Raw genomic sequence first — 21,359 nt, forward strand, 5'->3', positions numbered from 1 at the left:
CAGTTGATTGCACGGAATGTCTTTAGTTCACTGCTAAATCCTCAGCACCCTGAACTGTGCCTGGCACACAGTCAGTGTTCAAGGATATTTGATGGACAAATGAATGAATGAATGAATGAATGAATATGAAGTTGCTATCTACAGGGCTTCAGTAGCTGGACCATTCTCATACTGAGTCTCATATTAATTTTCTTTGAGTGCTGATGAGGTAGAGAAAACCAGCATTCTATACACTGTTAGCAAGAATACAGACTAGCAGACCTCCCTGGAAGATATTTGGCAATATCTAAAGCACTTTAAAAGGCACTAACATACATTTGGACCCAGATATCCCACAAACAGGAATGTTCCCTGTTGGATGTACTCAAAAAACTTTATCAAAATGTGTAAGATGCTCATGATCGTATTTTGTGTAACTGCAAAAACTATAAACAACTGAAGTGTCCATCAGTAGGAGATTGGTTAAAGAAATTCTACAGCCTTACGGTGGAAGAATATGGAACTATCATTTAAAAATGTGCTGAACTATGAGTGCTTATATGGAAAATTCTTGACATATAAGTAGAAACGCTAAGATGAAGAATGGCATTCACAGCATGATCCCTTTTGTGAAAAATTTTTAGATAAGATATAATACAAATGCATATGTGCTGGCAGAAGGCACAAAATATTTTTAGGCCAAATCACAGGGAGTTGTTAATAGCGATCATATTGCGGGGCGGGGTAGGGGGTGGGGGCGTGGACTGTCACTCTTCATTTTATACATTTAAATACTGTTTAAATTTTCCAGCCAAGAATAGTCTCATTCTTGTACAATTTTTAAATGTCAACAGAGGTTGCTTGAGTGATGAAATAATGGGCCATTTTTTGGTTGTTGTTCTTCTACTTCTCTTAAGAAAGCCACAGCTAATATTCACCATTTTAAAAATAAAATAAAAGCAGGGTTTCAATTGGACTTGCTCATCATCTGAAACCATTCAAGTTTGAACAGAGAAATGTATATCTGAGATTGTTCCTTTTAAAAGTGATTACAGAACTTTTCGCAAACTGATCATTGGTTGTGAACGAGGCTTGTGATTAATTTTAAGGAGCGTAGAATTGTTACCTAACAATCAGAAGGAGACGAGGCACTTCAGTGGGACTCTTTCAAAGCACTTTCACTTGCTTTATCTCATTTAATTTTCACAACAAGCCTTTGAGGTGGCGTGATCTTGACTTATTATCCTTACTTTACAGCTGAGAAAAGCGAGGTCTCACAGTCATGAGAGAGAAAAGCAGAACCAGCAGAGAAGCAGCTCGACTGGCTGCAGCGTCGTCACCTTACAGACTGAATCCTCACCTTCAAATGTTCTGTTCCAAGTCTGCTGGATAATTTTCCCCCCATCTTTCTTGCTGTAACCAGCTCTGAGTACTTCGTGCAAAGCCAGGACATAGAGGAGAATGGCGTCATGGAATCCTTCAACGAACATGTTCACCTGGAAAGGAAACCCCAGTCAGATGAGACCAAATACCAAATGACTCACGTCCGGGAATAATGTAAGCAAATCAAAATGGCTAACAAAGTAGACTCGAGGTCCATAGCATGGCAGAGGTGGGCAGAAGACTAGCTAACAGGAATCATGCCATGATTTTCCTGGCACTGGCTTACCGAGGAAAACCCTTCCCCAACTTGGGAATTTGGAAAGCAGACAAGACATTACGGAAGTCAAGAAAACTGTACCTGCTGACTGGGTTAATTATTCCAGGTGCATCATCCTTTGCCCACAGTTCCCTCTGCTCACGTGCCCTCCTTTTTCCCCACATTGCTCTCTACCCCAAGCCAACTTGAGTTCAACCTTCCCCTTGAGGTCTTCTCCAACTTCAGCAGCCCCTCTAATTTCTCCATGCTCTGGATGCGGAATATGAAGAGTATTTAAATAATTCATATTTAAATACGATTGAATGCCTACTAGAATGATAAGGATGCAAAGAGGAGTGGGTACTGTCATTCCTGCCTGCCCAGCATTTGTGTTCTCTATTCTATCAGCAATAGCACCTCAGTTTCTCTTTCCAGTTTGCGTCGTGGGTAGCTCCAGTGCATCTGACCTCTCCCCACCTCCATTCTCTCCAAGCTCCAAGGGCAGGAATGGAAACAGGCCCACACCATTGGTTCATACCAGTTGAGTCTTGGCTCAAGTAAGATAGCCCTTGCCCCGAAGAAACTTACAGTTTCTTATGAACTTAGGGAAGTCATTTAAATCTCTTTGAGCCTATTTCCTTCTATAAGCAACATTTGGCAAGTTCTAATACTACATTTAAACTGATTATAACATTCATCGAACATGAAATGAGCACATACAATCTTGAAATACGAAGTAGCTTACAAATTCTGTATAAAAGTACACAAAAATTTGAGCCTTCTTATTTCAAGAGAAAATGTCAAGAATGGAATGCAATGAAGCAGAATGAATTGGGTATTCCACAGATGACTACAGCGAGGCTTTGTGACAACCGTTCCCTGTCCCACCCCTAGAAAGAGACCTCATAGGAAAAGAGCCACGACTGGTCTGCATCACCTGGTTCAAATACACAAAGATTCACAGAAGACACTGCTCAACATCCAATTCTACTTGGCCTCATCCCACTCTGAAGGATGATAAGTCCTGTTTGCGTCCTAGAAGCAAATATTTCAGATTTGCCAAAGCCTGCTGCTGAGAGGCAGGTTAGAATAATGGCTACAGAGCCCGGGCCCACTACCCAGCATTGCCACTTCCTAGCTGAGTTCCTACATGTACCACTTTGGGTCTCAGTTTGCCCCATCGGGAAAATGAGGAAAATAGTAATATCTATCTCATGGGGTTGTTAGGTTTCAACAAATTAATAGACATAAAAGATTTCTAACAGGGCTTGACAGAGTCGGCACCCACTGTTAGCTTTTGTTGTTGTTATTGTCTAGAGATAGAGAATTATAAACCCGTGTTCAGGAAATAAATGATCAACTGACTGGTATCACATAGCTTACTGACCCATTTTACACTTGATGGGAACTGAGACTCCTTCCTTGTTCATGCTTTGACATGCAAAGTAGTTCTCTTACCCCCACAGTGTCATGCTCTTAATCCCGCCCGAGTATGATGGCTGGAGCCCAGGCTGGTCCATTCCACTGACCCTCTGGGACACGTGCAGGATGGGAGAGAGTGCTGGCTCACAGGAGAGCTCTGAGTTAGCTGCTGGACCCAGAATCTAATCCTAGCCCTGACATGTTACTTAATCTCTTCAATCGTCAATTTCCTCATAGGTTTAATTGGGGTTTAGTACGAACTCATCTGGTAGAGCTCTTCTGGGGATTAAATGAATAAGCGCGTGCATAACATCTAAGATAATTCCTGGGACCGTAAAAGCAAATGCGAGGCAATGGCTCTTACTCTCAGCCATCAAGCTTAAATCCCAGATTCATTATTTTTTTAGGCAAAGCATTATGTGTAGAAATAACATCTACTAGTCAAAGATAATTTTCTGCTGATTTGGCTATGCTCATTCAATTTTCCAAAGGAATATGAAATTTTAACTTAGACCATGAAGTCATCATGGCTTAAGAAAGTATGCATGCCGATGAGTTAATGAGTTTTAAAAGTGGACTTCAGCTGCGTAACTTAATTCTCAGGCTGCAATTAAAAAAAAATCTTTTCAAAAGATCTTTCTTCTCTTTGCTAACTATCAAAACCACCCTGCTACAGAGGAAAGTCACAGAATCACAGAATCGTAGAAAATAGGAGAAGATGCTTTATAAAAAATTCTAGTCTAATCCTCTCCTTACTTGAAAAACCGAAAGAGCATCGCTCTCCCTCAATCTTCCTATACTCTGTAACTGAGGGTTGTTCCCTCTATAGTCCTTGTTCCTAGGGGTCCTAGGGCAGCCCCTGCTTCAACTGTGAACTATCACCTGCTGGGAATCACTTGTCCGCCTCTCTTCCTCCTCCTCCTGACTTCTCGAAATCCTAACCCAGGGCCACCATGCTACTGTTAGCCACCTGAAGCACTGGACATGTCCCCAGCACTGCCCCTCCCCTGGCCCTTCCCCTCCCTTCCTTCTTGATATGCCCTCTAAGCTTCCCCCCAACAATCTAAGATGGGAAAAATGATCATCTGGCTGAGAAACATGAACTTGGATTACTTGTGACCTACAAGGTTTAATGGTAGAAGAGAATAAATAGGTGTCTGAACATATGCCCAGGTCTGGAAACTCATTCTCTCTGGATTTGCAAATGGATCGCAAAATTTACCTTCTTTCTTTTTAAAGTGGCTGAGTGTCTCCCTCTCCTGCCAAAGTTAGCGGAAGAGCTGCCGACCCCCACCGAGGCTCGCTGGCACCCCGGCCTGCTGCGGAGGAGGTTCCATCACACCTACCTCATAGGACCTCAGGCCAGAAGCAAAACCCTAGACACCATCTTTTCTCAAGGAGAACATTCTCACATCCACATGTGTTTTTTAATGGGAGGAAAGCCCGTTAGCACATTAGAGACACTGAAAATTGGAACTGCAATTTAAAATTTAAAAAATGGGGGAGAGAAAAAACATCCAGAGTATTAAGTCCACTTTCCACTGGACCTCCAGGCGAAAACAAACAAGGTCCTCTGGTCTGTCCCCCGCCTCTGGTCAGAACAATACTTGGACCTCAAAGTCCTAACTGACAGATCGTGTTCTTGTTATTGATGGCAGAAATTAGGATTCCCTCTTCTGACAAACTTGTTCTAGCATTTAGCATCACTTCTAGCCTGAAAGCTTTTTCTTACTGTCATTAGCCATAAGTCTTAATTAAATGCCTAAATTCAGCCATTCCCCTGCTAAGTGCTGAATAAGCAGAGTTAAAAGAACGATACAATTCATGAGCCCCGAGAGTCTACAGCCTCAATCCAGCAGTGCCTCCGCCCCGCACGAACACGCAGATGGACTCTCTGCAAGGTGGCTGTGAAGTGGACCACTGTGAAGAACAAGCCCCAGAATACTCATTATTTGTGCTGTGTATAGAATAAAGTACCTATCATTCAAACAACATGGAAATCATTCGCCATCTTCCACTCATCCTGGGGAGCTGGCCAGAATAAGGTAGCACACTAGCACTAGCTCTCCCTTCATTTCATCTCAATTATCTTGACTTTTCCTCTGTAGCTGGCCAATGGCAGGTATGCCAAATGAAAACGCCATTTTTGCTTGTGGCCCTTCTCTCTGATTGCACCTGTCGGTCATGTCTATTTATTAGTGTTTTTTAATCTATCATAAGGAAAGCTAAATAGAGATCTTGTTATTTTTTAACTGAGCATAAAGAGTTGCCATTCATGGCATGGCTCCTTTCTGTGACAGTAAGCAGAGTCTTTCTCATTTCTCTTTGGGGAGATAAATTCAAAGATGAAGTCCTCAATGCTTGTATTCCAAACAAAGAATGCTGCATGTCTCAGCTGTTCTGTAAAGTGAGAGTGAATAACATGGGAGTAATCTACCTCCAGGGGTGGTCTGGACATCTCAGAAAGCCTATAAAGCTCTCGCATACAGTCTACTGGGAAAAACCTACCAAAGTTAAATGCAAGGCTAGGCTGCTCCAAGGTCTTGCTTGTGGCATTCACATAAACTCAAGCAGATCACAAGGTGCCCCAGCTTCCTTACCACAAACCAGTGATTCCTCATGCAGATAATGGCGGTGGAGAGTGTTGGGCAGCGTATCTCAAGAGTCTTTGGAAAAGACATGACCCTTAATCTTCCATTCAGTTAAAGGGAGATCGGGGGAAAGGAAATTTTGACGACAGGCAGGTTAAGAGGAGAGATGGGTCCAGGACCTGCCTTTCCCCATCACAGCTGGAATAACGGCAGCATCATCTTGTCTAATCAGTTATAAGACCTTGGAAATGAGTCTCGTCCTCCCTTTTGAAGCCACTGGAGATGGTGGACAGCAGAAGAAAGTGGGCATGCCGCATGGGTAGGCCAAAAGTTAAAGAGTACTATGCATTTGATGAACACTGTGCATGTCACCTCCATACAATAAAAATATAGATACTATCTGTTTCCATTCAATTTTCTTTTGACTCATAAAATTAAAATCTACAATTTAGGGTAACAGCAGGAACTTCTATAAATCAAGTGATATCACAACCTCCTCAACACCAAAAGAGGAGGTTATTACTCTTACTGACAGACACCTTGATGTCTGTTCTTCTATATGGGGCCGGCTTTCATGGAATTCACTCTTAGTCAGTTTGACTTATTTTAGCCCGAGGAAAGTGAAGTTGAAAGTTTTCATCCTTATCCTAGTTGAACTCTAAGGAAATACAAAGAGCAAGTGGTTTACTGACAGTCAGGCAGCGGACAGGGAAAGGGGGGGGGTCAGCTCTGTGCTTGACCAGGCATTGCCGTACAGTCTGGCAGACTCCTTTCTCCCCATACCGAAGTTACGACTTACTTGGGATGGGGATTTGCCCTAACTTGCCCAAATGACTGACTCCATCCTTGCTCAGCTCGGCCCCTGTAGCAATGCCCTAGACTGGCAAATTAACTCAGATCTTATAGCCAGAAGTGTGGCTGCCTGCAGATAAAAAGTGGATCATTAAACAATAGCAGTCCTGGGAAGATCATTAAGTCAAATAAGACGCCCTCATTCATCTCCCATACTATAGAAACTGGCTGCCCTTTTAGTGATTGGAACAGCAGTGCTGAGCACGGGAGCCACAGTAAATGGAATCCATTTACATGAGCATCCCTCAGCAAGGAAAGCTGCCCAGGGTCTACCTGTGAGGAAAAACGAGGTAGAGGAGAACTCTATGGACCTGGACTCTTGGACTTGGTGGGCAGGGAGCACAAGCACATGAGAATGACTTTTTAAAATTCCCCCAATGCTCATACAAGGAATTCAGTCATCTGACATATGTGCCCTTTGACTGTGTCTCACACACATCACATATGGATGCTTCCCATCACCCAACACTCTTGAAGGTTTAGTTGAGAAATGCACATACATAATGACATAATCATCCTGGCTTTCCGATGATCGAGTGAGTAATGTCTGTCCTTGGCCTTGACGTCCTACCAGTGTCCAACCAGATGTGCCTCTGGAAAGGCTGGTGAGCTGACCCCCACAGACTGCTCTGGACACGTGCTGGCCTCTCTCCCCAGGGGTCTGCATTCCTGTCAGGCACAGTGTTGAGGGGGGTAAACACCCACCAAAACCGAATGGGAGAAGGGCAGGGGCAGGCCAGGTAGCAGGTGCAACGCTCACTGCTGGGCAGTGAGACAGACCCAAGACAGGGAGGGAGAGGGATGATCAAAGGGAGGGAGATGAGGGAACACAGGAGGACAACTCTGACCTCACTTCTGAGAGGCCAGAATCAGAAGGAGCATGTAAAGTCTAATTTATCCAAGTTAATGGCATCCTTCTAATCTGGTCCTGAAAACTCCAGATAGCTTCCCCTAAACTTCTTGAGTCACATCTTGGAAATGTGATTATAAGGAAGAAATGAGCAAATATTCAGACTTTAGATAAGAGTGATTTTTTTTTCATTTCTGTTTTATAACTTAAAATTAAACCTCTCCTTTTTATTTAAGTAATTTCGAGGTGTGGTAAGATCCAGACCTCAACTCCTAGTTCATTATCAATAAATCATTATTGATTTATTCACTCACTGTGAACAGTGAGCAACCTAATTTTGTTCAATTCTTAATTCAGAGTTTCCCAAGCTGCATGCAATAGAGCAGCAACATTCCTTAACATGTTAACGGATGGTTCTAGAAATGCCAGTATTGTGGTTAAACAGGTTTACAAAATACTAGATTGAATAGAGTCAAGTAGGTCTCTAATTCTGGGTAATAATTATAATAGTTAACATTTATTGAGCATCTCCTATATTCTAGGAACTTAACTAAATAAAAGTTAAGTTCTGTTGCATTTAGTCCTCCCAAAACTTTCATAGGTAGGTGCCGTTACTATCCTAACAGAAAGAAAAGATCTTGGTCAGAAGATGGAGTCGAAACCCCAGAACATGTTGGGTGGGCAAGTTCTTAAGTAGGGGTCCAAATCAAGCTTGCCTAGTTGTGACATTCATCCTACTGACACATATGTTCAGCCAGCTAATGTTGGAAAACAGTTTTGTGCTCAAGTTTCTGTTTTTAATTGGCCAATACTTGGCTCGCTCCACAAGTTGAGAGTGTGGGCTGAAAGACTACAATGAGAATCTATAAAAGAGAAGGCTAAGACTGACAATGTACTTCAGGCTGAGAGAGGAACAGAACCCACAGCTGAAGAGGAAATGAAAGGGCAGAAGATGGAAGAAGAAAAGGAGGAGAGGGGACATGAGGGAACAAGCTAATCGTCACTCCTCTCCTAAGCAAATCTTTAAACCAGCAGCTACTACAGCATGACTCAGATCAAGTGAATCAGGATTCACTTGGTTCCTGGGAAGTCATGGACTCAGCTAAAGTTGACCTTGCTCCAACTGTGAATAAAAAGACCTACTATGCCAAAGGGGCATCTAAACAAGCTGGTTGTGAAGGATGAGGGCCTTCAGAGACCAGTGGGCTCTAACCACATCTGCAACCAAACCAGGTAATAAAAGATCTACTGATTTAATGTTTTCTAACTAGGACTCAATATGAAATATGATGAATTTGGTTTTGGAGGGTCTTGATTCTTGATAGTAATAATAACCTTGATAAATAATAATAATAAATGTAGCAAAGCTTCATTTACCTAGCCTCATCAGGATTTGAAAAAAAAAAAAAAAAGATATTTCCTATTAGCAAATATTCCCAGTTCTTAAAGGTTTTTTCTCTAAATATCAAAACTTTAAATAACATAAACACCTTTAGTGGAAATGCTTCTAAAATTAACCACATACATTCCTGCCTGGAAATACACTGAATGTGATATTAATTTATTGTGATTCTCTATATGTAAGGCTATGACAATGAACAATCCAGCAGCCTCCGTCACCACTGAAGAATGTACTGTGCTGCTTACACAATGCTGACACCAGACTTGCATGTTTCTACATAATCTTTCTTCTTCCATGCTGATAGAACATAAGCTGGGACCCACCAACCTTCTTGAAATGCTGCCTTCCCTTGGCTACTTATTCTTCTGCATTTCCTCAGCCAGCCCTTCCTATTGGTGACTTCCAGGATTCTCAACAGCTAAAGAATTAAGTCTAAATGCTTTGGAATGGTGAAGAACACTCTCCATTATTAGCCACACCCTTAATTGAACTCTATGCACCACTCCTCACAAAAGCTCTTGGATTCTCTGAGCGTGGCATGAGGTGCCTTTACACATTAGCCCCTGGGCTTAGACTGCTCTCCCCAGGGACCTTGTCTTACCCAAAGCAAACTCCTACTCAACTTTGCTGGATATTCTCAGGTTACCCCCTCCAGATCCACCTTCCACCCTTCTCCAGTCAGCTCTGTGCCCGGAAAGGTTGACATATATAGACAATATCAACTGGGTCCCCTTGTCCTCTGGCTTCTGATTGGCATCAGCAGCTGAGAGGGCAGGAGATAAAGGTCAGGATGTCAGGGGCTGCTCTCCTCCAACAGATTCCACAAGTGCTTCTCCCCAGTGGCTACAGGCCTTGCAGGTTCTAGTATCCGCTCCTTCTTGTCTCTTCTGTTCTAGGGGTGGTATCAGCATCCCGCGTTTGCAGACCCTAGGGTTCTTTGCCATCCTTTGTTGATCTTCCTTAACTACACAGACACCTTTGTAATAGTACCTTTATTATATTCTCTTTCATTGCCTTTCAGTGTGTCTTCTGTTTCCTCCCAGGACACAAATAGATATGCCAGCCTTCTGTGAACCACTCAAATTTGTTCTTGCTGGAGCCTTCCCTAAACCACCTAATTCCTCCTTTCTTCCATAAGTCACTTAGTGCAAACTTGTATTATTTCACTCACCAGCCTATTTTACTTTTGCATGCTTACAAACCCTGACACTGCACAAGCTCCTTGATGTGCAAGCCATATGGTAGGTATCTTAGTTTCCCTAGGACCTCACCCTGCCTCTGATACAGAGACTGTGCTCACTTGAGTTGACTCCACTGTCACTACCTGCTACTCTCACTGTGCCTGCCTCTAGCATGTCATCCTCCTCCTTGTACTTGCTACTACTAATATTCTGTAACTAGGGGAAGAAATCACAAAGTATGTTACAATTCTACTTAAAATGGGGTTAAATAGGTTCTGAGTAAGGATTTATGAGCTTCTCCTATTATATAATTAACAAATTATATGTCTATTTTAACAGCTCCAAGACCTTTTTAACATACTTCTTTGCTCTTGGCTGGGTCCCACAAAGTTGAGATTGCCATAAAAATGGGTTCAATAAACATAGGTGCATAAGCTGGTGCTAAGTGAAAGAACTCTAAGTTTTAACACCGATGCTACGCGGGGTGACTGGAACTAACAATGTAATTCTCAGCCAGTGAATGAGTAAACATTTTTTTGAGAACTCTTTTCCTGTTTGCTACCAAGAAAATTAATGAAATGAAACTAAATATCATCTCTTTCACAAGAAACTTAAATCCCTACATTTTGTACACTGTGTATTGAAATTAAACAATTAATGAAAACTTTCAGGTGCGATGATAGTATTATAGTTATGTTTTTAAAAAGAGGTCTAGAAGTGTCATAGTAGTTTGTATAAGTTTAACTTCATACACACACATACACACACATACACACACATACACACACACACATATGCACTGGACAACATATTTTAAAAAGAACTAATTGAAGGCACTGGAAAGTGACCAAAAACAGGCAGAAACTGGAAGAGTTTCGACTCTTGACAGAAGGGACCATGTTACATGACAGCTGAATGTACATGGCTTTTCTTCTGTGGTGCTCCTGGTCCAGCAGTCATGGGGCAGCTAGATCTCAAGCAGAAAGTCACAGGTTTCTTGGTTCTAGAGGTCACCAAGGGAATACAATTTAAAACCATAATGATATACCATTTTACATCCATCAGGATCACTAAAATTAAAAAGCTGACAACAACAAATGTAGATGAGATTGTAGAACAACTGTAACTCTCATACACTGCTGGTAGGAATATAAAGCAATACTACTTTGGTAGTTTCTTACAAAGTTAAACACATATCTATACTACAACCCAGCAATTTCACTCCTGGCTATTTACACAATAGAAATGAAAACATATGTCCACACAAACACTTATGTCAGAATGCTTATTGCAGCTTTAGTCATAATAGTCCCAAACTAGAAAAAAAAAATCCATCAACAGGAAAATAAATAAATTATGATAGATTCATACAATGGAATATTACTCAACGGTTTTAAAAAATAAGAAGAATGAATATTAATATATTCGTTACCATGCAAAATCTCAAAAGCAGTACATGGAGTGAAAGAAACCAGACACGAGTATATATTGCATGATTCCAAGAATGGGCAAAACAAATGTGCGGTAATAGAAATAAGAAGAGTGGTTACATCAAAAACAATAAAACATTTAGGAATAAATTTAACAAAAGAGGTAAGAGATTTAAAACTACACATTTAAAATTATAAGAAATTGATAAAAGAAATTGAAGAAGACATAAATAAATAGAAAAGATATCCCATGTTCTTGGATTAGAAAAATTAATGTTGTTAAAATACTTATGCTACTCAAGACAGTCTATGATTCAATGCAATCCTTATCAAAATTTCCATGGTATTTTTCACATAAATGGAACAAAAAAATCCTAAAATTTGTATGGAACCACAAAAGACCCTGAATAGCCAAAACATCTTGAGAAAGAACAAAGTTGGAGGCATCACACTTCCTAATGCAAACTATATTACAAAGCTATAGTAATCAAAACAATATGATACCACCATAAAAAATATGTAAACAGACCAATAGAACATAAACGAGAGCCCAGAAATAAACCCGCATATATACGATCAACTAATCTTTGACAAGGAAGCTCAAAACACACAATGGAGAAAGAATAGTCTCTTCAGTAAATGATGCTCAGAAAACTGGATAGCCACATGCAAAAGAATAAAATTGGAACCTTATCTTACATCATTCACAAAAATTAACTCGAATGGATTAAAGACTAAACAAATGTAAGACCTGAAACCATGAAACTATTAGAAGAAAACATAGGGGAAAATCTCCCTGATATTGGTCTTGGCAATGATTTTTTGTACATGGCACCAAAAGCACAAGCAACAAAAGCAAAAATAAACAAGTGAACTACATCAAACTAAGAAGCTTCTGCACAGCAAGGGAACCACCAACAAAATGAAAAGGCAACCTATAGAATGGGAGAAAATATTTGCAAACCTCATATCTGATAAGGGGTTAATATCCAAAATATAAAAGGAACTCATGCAACTCAACAGAAAAAAAATCTGATTAACAAAACGAGCAAAGGACCTGAATAGATATGTTTTCCAAAGAGAACATACAAATGGTCAATAGCTACATGAAAAAGTGTTCAACATCACTAATCATCAGGGAGCTATAAGTCAAATCACAATGAGATATCACTTTACACCTGTTAAGATGGCTACTATCAAAAAAAAAAAGATAACAAGTGTTGGCAAGGATGTGGAGGAAAAGGAAACTTTGTGCACTGTTAGCTGGAATGTAAATTGAGAGCCTTTATGGAGAACAATATGAAACATCCTCAAAAAATTAAAATTGGAACTACAATATGATCCAGCAATCCCACTTCTGGATACATATCTGAAGAAAACGAAATCAGTATCTCAAAGAGATATCTGCACCTCATGTTCATTGCAGCGTTATTCACAATAGCCAAGACATGGAAACAATCTACGTCCATCAACAGATGAATAGATAAAGAAACTGTCACACCTACATACACACACACACACACACACACACACACACACACACACACACACACACACACAATGGAATATTATCCAGCCATAAAAAAGAAATCCTTCCAGATGCAACAATGTGGAGGGCATTATGCTAAGTAAAATAAGTCAGAGAAAGACAAATACTATATGATCTCACTTATATATAGAATCTAAAAAAGTCAAATTCATAGAAACAGAGAGTTGAATGATGGTTGCCAGGAGCCAGAGAGTGGGGGAAATGGGGAGATGTTGGTAAAAGGGTATAAACTTTCAGTTTTAAGATAAACAAATTCTGGGGATCTAATGTACAGCATGGTGACTATAGCTAACAATGCCGTATTATATACTTGTAATTTGCTAAGACAATAAATCTTAAATGTTCTCACCATCACCAAAAAAAATAATAATAATAATATCTATATGAAATGATGGATGTGTTAACTAACTATATTGTGGTAATCATTTCACATCATATATATGTATATCAAATCATTATGTCATACATCTTAAATTTACACAATTTTATTATTTAATTATATCTCAATAAAGCTAGAAAAAAAGAAGAGTGGTAGCTTATTGGGGTGGGAATCGACTGGAAAGGAACGTAAGGGAACTGTATGCGGTCATACAAATTTCCTGCATCTTGACCAGAGTGGTAGCTGCGTGGACATACACATTTATCAAAGCTGATCAAGTACAATTACAAGCTGTGGCTCTCACTGTACATAAATTTTAACAAAAAGCCTTATCTTTTATATACATACTAAAATATTTACAGATGAAATAAAGATGCCTTGGATGTGCTTCAAAATTATCAGGGGTGGGGATGAGGGTGGAGAAAAGGATAGAGATGAAATTAGACTGAGCTGGTAACTGTTAGAGCTGAGTGATGGGGACGTGGGGCTCAGCTATACTGCACTCTCTATTTTTGTATATATTTAAATTTTTCCATAATAAAAAGTTGTCTTTATTGATCGATTCGCTAAGTGAGTAACTGAAGCCTGGAAAATTATGAAAACCTTTCCACAGTCGGTGCTATTGGAACATGAAAATACTTCATAACAAGGTCAACATTCACATTTTGTCCAGTCTAGTTCTGTGTTTTCTATCATTTAACCAAATTTTTTTTAAATTTTAAAAAGACATGCAAAAAGACATTTAAAAAAAAAGATACTAAAAGATCTCAAATATCAACCTAAAAGAATAAGGCAACACACCAAATGATCAACACTCTCTTAATCCCATTTGGGATCCTTCATAATGAGCTGATCTAAGTCGTTCTGGAACCCATTTTAAGACAGCCTTTGGAAACTATGCAAGTAATGAGTTTCATATGCTTACTAACTACCAGGAAAAATAGTTATTCCTTATAATTATCATGAAAGCATCCCTTCAGGTCTACGGTTTGAGAATTCAGTTAAGTCTTCAAATTTCAAGAAATGCCCCTTAGTCTTCACAAGGTTGGACCATGCTACATCTTATTATACATTTTTAAGAGACTGATCTTCTTAAGTCTATTTCATTAGAAAGTTGTTTCACTCGGGCAATTAAGAGATAACCTATTTCTTTTTTAAATGTTTAGGGCTAACATGCTCTACTAATGCGAAGAGACTCATTTCTCTTAAGAAAGTTACCAAAACTATGCAGAGCTTTCTAGGTGCAGATGCATCAGGACTATCAAGGAAATAGTCCCAATATTTGGAAAGGGAGAGCTCGAAAAATATATTGGCCAGAATACAAGAGAGACCTCTTGGGTACATGTCTTAGAGAGATGCATTATCTTAACCTGATAGGCATTCATTAACAGCCTAAAAGAATTACAGAATCACAAAAGTTTACAACTTGCAGGGAATGTAGAACTCATACAGTACAACCAGCGTACTGTGAAAATTAGAAACTGAAGCCCACAACAGTTGTCCGATTCATTCGACGTCACACAGCTAGTGAAGACAGAGCCGCTACTGGAACTCAAGTCCCCTGGTTCCAAACCAGCCCAGCCAACATCCCTGTCAATCTGCTTATCAAGCAAGGCAACTCCCTAGAGACCAAACTCACACCAGGGACAGAGCACCAAGGAGAACAGCCTCCTCTTTCAAAGACTTAATATGACTTCTCTAAAATGTGTAAGATTTCCAAGATGTTGCATATCAGGAAGGAGAAAAAAAAAAAAGTGAGAAAGTTTGCCTTAGCAAACACGTTTTTAATTAACTGTCAGGAAAATAGGATCAGAGGAGAAGAAAGGGGAATATTAGATACCAGATTGTTAGTGTCGGCTCCAGGAGTGCTTTAAAAAAAAAATTGTAAACAGACTTAAAGGCAGGGGGGAAAAAAGTCTTAATCTCCTTAAGCCCACTGCTCATAAAGTTAATCCATCATTTAAGGACCTGCTATTATATTTTTAAAGGCTGAGATAAGGAAAAATCCTAATCAGAGACTGTTCTCAAAGAACTGAGATGTCAAAAATCCTGTGTCAAATATCACTGTCATCTGATGCAAGGGCCCTCCCTCCCTTGTTCCTAGGACACAACGAATTCATTAAGGAGGTTGGCAGTCAGCTCACATTCCTCCTCTCCACCCACATTATTGCCTTCAGACTTGGCCATTTCACTGTCCCTGTCTGTGCATTATTCATTCATCCACCACTCTTGGTTCCCCGACCACCATTATTTGATGAACTTCATCTCCACTCAGTTTTATCAGCTCACTCTCATTCACATACCCTGGACCAATGCTTCTCAGACTTTAACTGGGTATCTTATTCAAATACAGATTCTGATTCGGTAGGTTTGAGGCATGGGGCAATAAGACTCCTCATTTCTACAACTATCCCAGCGATGCCGATGCGGCTACCGACCACCCTTTGAGCAGCAAGACCCTAGACCTTATCATCACCTGGAACTGCTCTACATTCACAGTCCTGGAAAATCTCCTTTTGACTACAGTCTCTTACTTCCTACTTCCTTCCGTGTATGGAACAAGTTTGTTGAATGCAAACTTCCATCCTCCTTGACTTTCCACTATGCTCGGTCCAGCAGAACTCAGAATGGAGCAGGTCTCAATGGAAGGATGAGGCAGGTAGACTCAGTCTTATTCAGGAAGAGGCGCCAGTGGGAAATTGGAAGCGGGGGCCTGCCCCTCAGACAGAGGTTGGAGTTGGAGATAGAAATTTAGGTGTTGTCCATACAGAGATGAACATCCCACCCAGGCAAGTAGATGTGCTGCCCAGAAATAGCGTTTAGAGAGAAAAGGGCCAAGGGAAGAACCTTGGGAAACACTAATATTTGTGAAGCAAGTGGGAAAGAGGAGTCATGAGAGAAGATGAGGACGGACTGCAATGTAGGCAGAGAACTCGGAGATGGTGGTGCCTTGGCAGCCAAGGGAGGGCGCGTTTCAAAAAAAGAGAAGGATCTTTCCAAACTACTCTACAAAACTTCTCCATGCAAGCCAGATTGTTTTGTTCACTACCCTCGAACTGCATCTAATGTGTGCCTACTTCTAAGCTTGCATTCTGAATTTGCCTCTCTTGGGAGGCTCATCTGTACCCATCTCTTCTTAGAGCCACCTGCACAGATGCTGAACTGTCCTCACAGGACCTGGCACAAAAAAGGGACTTGGTAAATTCACGATGGTATGCATACAGGTTCAATCAGTAATCATCTGCAGGCTTTTAACTATATGCACAGCAATACACGGGGTCAAGTGGTTAACAAATATACAAGTGCGCCAAGATGGCATAGGAACTGTGTCTGATGTCTGATTTGCCCAAAAAATTCTTGGATGTATGGTGATACATATATGTCACTGCTGAGTCCAGAAAAGGAAAAATGGCCTAAAATTGAACACAATTTATAGGGCAACGGTGGGCAAATTAGGGTGCCAATCTGACCCAGGACTATTTACTAATAAACCTCTTTAAGATCTTTAGAATAGGGTAGAAACACAGCTATCTGACTTCCGTGATTTAGTAAGTAGTGCACATAGAGATAACTGAGTAAAGGAAATAGTTAATACAGGTCCCCAAATTTAGGTCAATTGTCAAATTGTTTGTTATACACGTACACATGCAAAAATCCTCTGCTTGCCTACTCCCTACCTCCAAATCACAGCCTGTGGGAGTGAGATTTTTAGAACTTTACAAAATGAAGCAGATTCATTCCAGGGAGGGGGAAAAAAAAAATCAGAAGATAAAGACTAATCCAAAATAATTTCCTACAGCTTGAGCTACTTTCAAATTTCATAACTGGGAAGGGGGTTGAGTCCCTAGCAATATATTATTCTAGTTCCTCTCTTTTAGCAATTGGCTGGAGCCCAGAAAGGATGTCATTTAAAACCGCTACTGTGCGCTCTTGCAGAGCCATGGGGGTGTGCTGCTCTCGGCTGCTGAGGCTGTTTTCTTTGGACACTATCACTCAAAGCGCTTAAGCTTATAAAACCCCTTTACAATCATTTTTCATAACTTCCAAGAGCAACTCAGTGTGGTTTTCTCCATTTCACAGATTAAAGTCTCTGGCACACAAGGTGGCATGCCCTGGGGTCATCGATTGTTTTAATGCCCATCAATTAATATTTATTGAACCACTACCTTGGGCTTCTCCGCCACATCCACCCACATGGATAGCAGCATCAATGGCCAGGCCTTATGAACCAGAACTCTGCCCCAAGACTTTAAAAACCTCTGGCCGCTGTCAGCATCAAACACCAGAGTTCTCTGTTACTGCAGTGGCCAACATAGCTGGCAGGGGCCTGTCGGCCTCCCTCCTTCCAGGCCGGAGGGCTGAACACACGGGCATCTCCTTCTGGTCCCTGTCAAATTATGTGAAATGCAGAGTCCTTGTGTTGCTGCTCTATCAGTAAAATGCAAAGCTTCACGTCAGGGAGTTTCAGTTCTGAGGGTACCACTCTGCTCTAGCCATGGGGTCGTTGGACTAGAGGACTTTTCCTGAGCATAGCTCTCTTGGAGAAAGAATAAATCCTGACTCTCTCATCAACTCCACCTGACGGCAAAATGCCACCGTTGGAGTTGTTCACTTTAAGCCTCCCTTTTCCAGGTTCTCTCATTCAATGCAATATCCCAGTAAAGCTAATCTACTGGAGCCTCAATATCTTTATGTAAATGAATTCCTCGCCAAGAAGAAAGAGGAGTGCTGAGACCCTGAGACCCCAAGAACACAGAGGCATTGGAAGGGGGAAGAACAGCAGAAAAAAAGAAATTTGAGCTTTCATCCTCTCTAATTTTGTCCTGTGCTTTTTCACTCACACTAATGGGCATGATTGTCGGGGTGATGTGTGTTCTTTCTGCAAGCCGAACTGGTCATGTGTCTGCATTCCATATTTTAAGCGATCTGACTAGTCTCAAAAGAATTTAATTTGTGTTTCCATTGTGAAGAATTTGGCCGAATGAGCGAAAATGCCCTTCTATTCCACGCAGTGACGATACGGGAGGAGAAAAAGAAGTATAACGGCTTAGCCTTGCGATTGTGAAACACATTTCCACACTGCATTGCTATTTTAGTCATGCATATTTGAGTATATGGTCACGATTATTGCAAAATATCTTTCTAACTGAAATTACATCACCACACATAACGGGAAAAAAACCCACAGTGATTGTCTTTCGAGAGGTCAAAATGAAGCTTATCGTTTGGAAAAGTCATTTTTCACAGGTACTGTGATTCTTCCTTGAACATTTTGAGATTATACCAGCTCAATAGATTTTTGCAATTAATAAGTCCATATTTGCCAAGATCTAGAAATCACTAGCAAATGGGTACTTATTTACATTCATACAAAAACAACTTTAATCAGAAGATTCCCAAGTCGTTTTAATATTCTAATTTGGCACAACTAAAGCTATTTAAAAGTCACAAGAACAAATGATTTTAAAGCAATTTTCTCTTTTATTTAAGAAATTTAAATGTTTTGAAAGCCAACTGATATTTCTTTAGCTAGAAAAAAAAGAATGGCTTTTAATAAGCCATTCCTCTTGCAGTACCCCATCCGCCTGATTGCATTCTCCTAATAAAACTAATCTTATTAATATGTTGGCATGTGAACTCATTATTTTTCTGTTGTTAAACGCCAACTTGTGGTTTGCTTTTATTCTTTCAAATACAATTAGCAAAGCTCTCCAGTGTCTGAAAGGGCCTTTTCATTTGGACAAATTATTCCCTGGCTGACTTTAAAGAGGGCTAAGGCAAAGGCAGGCGAAAAAGGTAGTGGAGTGGGGGGTGGGGGGGTCTCCTATTCGATGCTCTGGCAGACACAAAAGCCTGCCTGTGCACAATCTCACGAGAAGTGGGGCAAATATGACCTTTATCTGCTGCATTTTTTTCTTTCATTAGTTTACTGAATAGCTAACTTTTTTAAATTTCGTTAAGAGTATACAGTTCCAATTAAATAATATTATGTAAGACAAGAGGGGGTGAAGTGTCTGGCCAAGATTTTATTGATGATCTGATAACTTTTCAACTAATGTCACCTCCCACGCTGCTTCTGTGCAAAACCAGTGTCAAAACACAAGCTGGTTTAGACAGCTTTACTCCTGGGCCTTCCTCTCATTGAAGGAAATGAGAGCGTTGTTTTTCAACATTTTGGACTTTCCAAACTGTAATGTCTGGCCTATCTAAACAATGATTTATTAAACCCTGTCTCTGTTCGAATGACTTGGCTAGATCAATCGCCTACTCCCCAGGCTTTCATTTCACATTCGGTGTCAGAGGGAGACCTGGGAGAGAGGGAATGCTCAGATACATCCACCGTCCTGACAATACCGCTGTGCTTCGAACACCGCCGGAATATTTGTTTAATTAGTTAAATTTTCAACTTTTAAATAAGGAGAAAAAACAAGCTATGGGTGGCCGGCTAACCTCAAACGAGCAAATATCCAAGGTTATAAAATCACCCCCTGCTCAGAATACCTGGTTAGAAATAAAAACAGCATTTACCAAATTCTACCCCAAGTCAAGAACAGAGGTCGTATTAAGAAGTACGAAACTGAATTTGAAAGCTAAAGTACTAAGGATGCAGCATTATTTCATTTAAAAAAATGGATTCTATGCATTCTTTATAACTAAAACGTTTTTCTTTAACAACAATAACACAAACCCATCGCTGAGATTAATTGGAGAAATACTAAAAAAAAACCGCTTCTAATCCACTCTTATAAACTAAACTCTAATTTTGTGTTTGCAAAATGACACTTGCAGCTGTATCCTTGCAAATGCAAACTAGACACAGAACATTGCAATAACTTAATTTGTATACACAAAGGTGAGTTTTGCGTATACAAACAGCTATACGCCACAGAATGGTGACCAGTTTGAAGATGAAGAAAAGTTGGTCCTCTGTATTTCAAAGCTGAAGTAACGAAAATTTCCAAGAGACTTTTCTGATTTAATGTTATAAGCAGCACAATACCTTATTATAATAAAATTCTCCTAAGATAGGGGCTGGGGAGTGATGGTTGTTTCACTGTGATCTTTCAATAAAGAATAAGTTAAGTCCATACACAGATGATGACAATGAAATGAAGCCTCTAAATTGAGACTAAATTTAGAAAAACACTTTCGACATGTAATAACAGAAACCTGGGAATGGGAAGGCCTCTTGAAGGGGTGGCCCAAATCTCAGGTTTTACAATAGAAGAAGCCCTAAGATTAAAGGGACCTGGCCAAGGGCCGTCTCAACCCAAGTCCACTGTGCTAGTCCAGAGGCAGGAGCTTGTCTTCTCTCCCACAGCTCCTTTTCCAACCAGATGGCCTTTGGCTCTAGAATGATGCTGTCTGCAGCCCTGGAAATTATAAGGGAGTAGCCTATCCAAAAGAGATGGTCTCTGCTAGGGAAGGTTGCATCAGAAGGCAACTGAGCCCACATCAGAACTCTCTTAACAAGTTTGTCTTCAAATGTTTCTCGACTTATTTTCTGAAGTAATTTGTTTTAAATATAAAAGTCCTGATAGGTTCTAAAAAGGGTGTAAAATTGCTACTGCTGCACTGTGATAAATTACAAAATAACTGAACACAAACAGGTCCAGTTCTTTTTATTTTCCCATTTTTTTTAAGCTTAAAACTGGGTCGATTTGGCTTTTTAAAAATCCACATTAAAACCTAAACTTACACTTACACTGGCAACAGGATTCTAGATGACGTTCCTATATATGTTCTTTTTTCAAATGAAAGTGTTATAAGAGATATATTAGAGAGAACAGTTTAGCCCTGGACATAAAGTAAAATAAAGTCCTCATACACCAGTATGACAAACCTATAAAAGAACAACTCTTCTTGGTGAGTATGTATTATTAAGAATATATGTTGCTTCTGAACAATTGCTTTTAAAGAATCACAGAAGGCAGGCGTGTCTGTGAGGGTAAGAAAGTAAGCACTGAGCTAGTAAATCAAGAAAAAGTAGCCACCAGAAGGGAAACTATAACCAAATGGGAATTCTAAAGGAGTTGGAGCATTCTGAACCAAAGAAATATGCTGGCTTCCTCTCTCAAATACACT

General features: G+C 40.2%; 1 protein-coding gene across 3 annotated transcripts in view; it reads right to left on the reverse strand.

Moving 5' to 3' along the window:
- Positions 1–21,359, reverse strand: part of NPR3 (natriuretic peptide receptor 3) — a 65,909-nt gene that overhangs the window by 14,460 nt on the left and 30,090 nt on the right. For all 3 annotated transcript variants that reach the window (XM_025043532.1, XM_006907107.3, XM_006907106.3), the window contains one exon: positions 1,340–1,475. In XM_025043532.1, the coding sequence (XP_024899300.1) occupies positions 1,340–1,475 (136 nt within the window). The remainder of the gene's footprint in view (positions 1–1,339; positions 1,476–21,359) is intronic.

This window comes from Pteropus alecto, unplaced genomic scaffold (genome assembly GCF_000325575.1).
Source record: "Pteropus alecto unplaced genomic scaffold, ASM32557v1 scaffold152, whole genome shotgun sequence".
In the NCBI taxonomy this organism is placed as follows: Eukaryota; Metazoa; Chordata; class Mammalia; order Chiroptera; family Pteropodidae; genus Pteropus; species Pteropus alecto.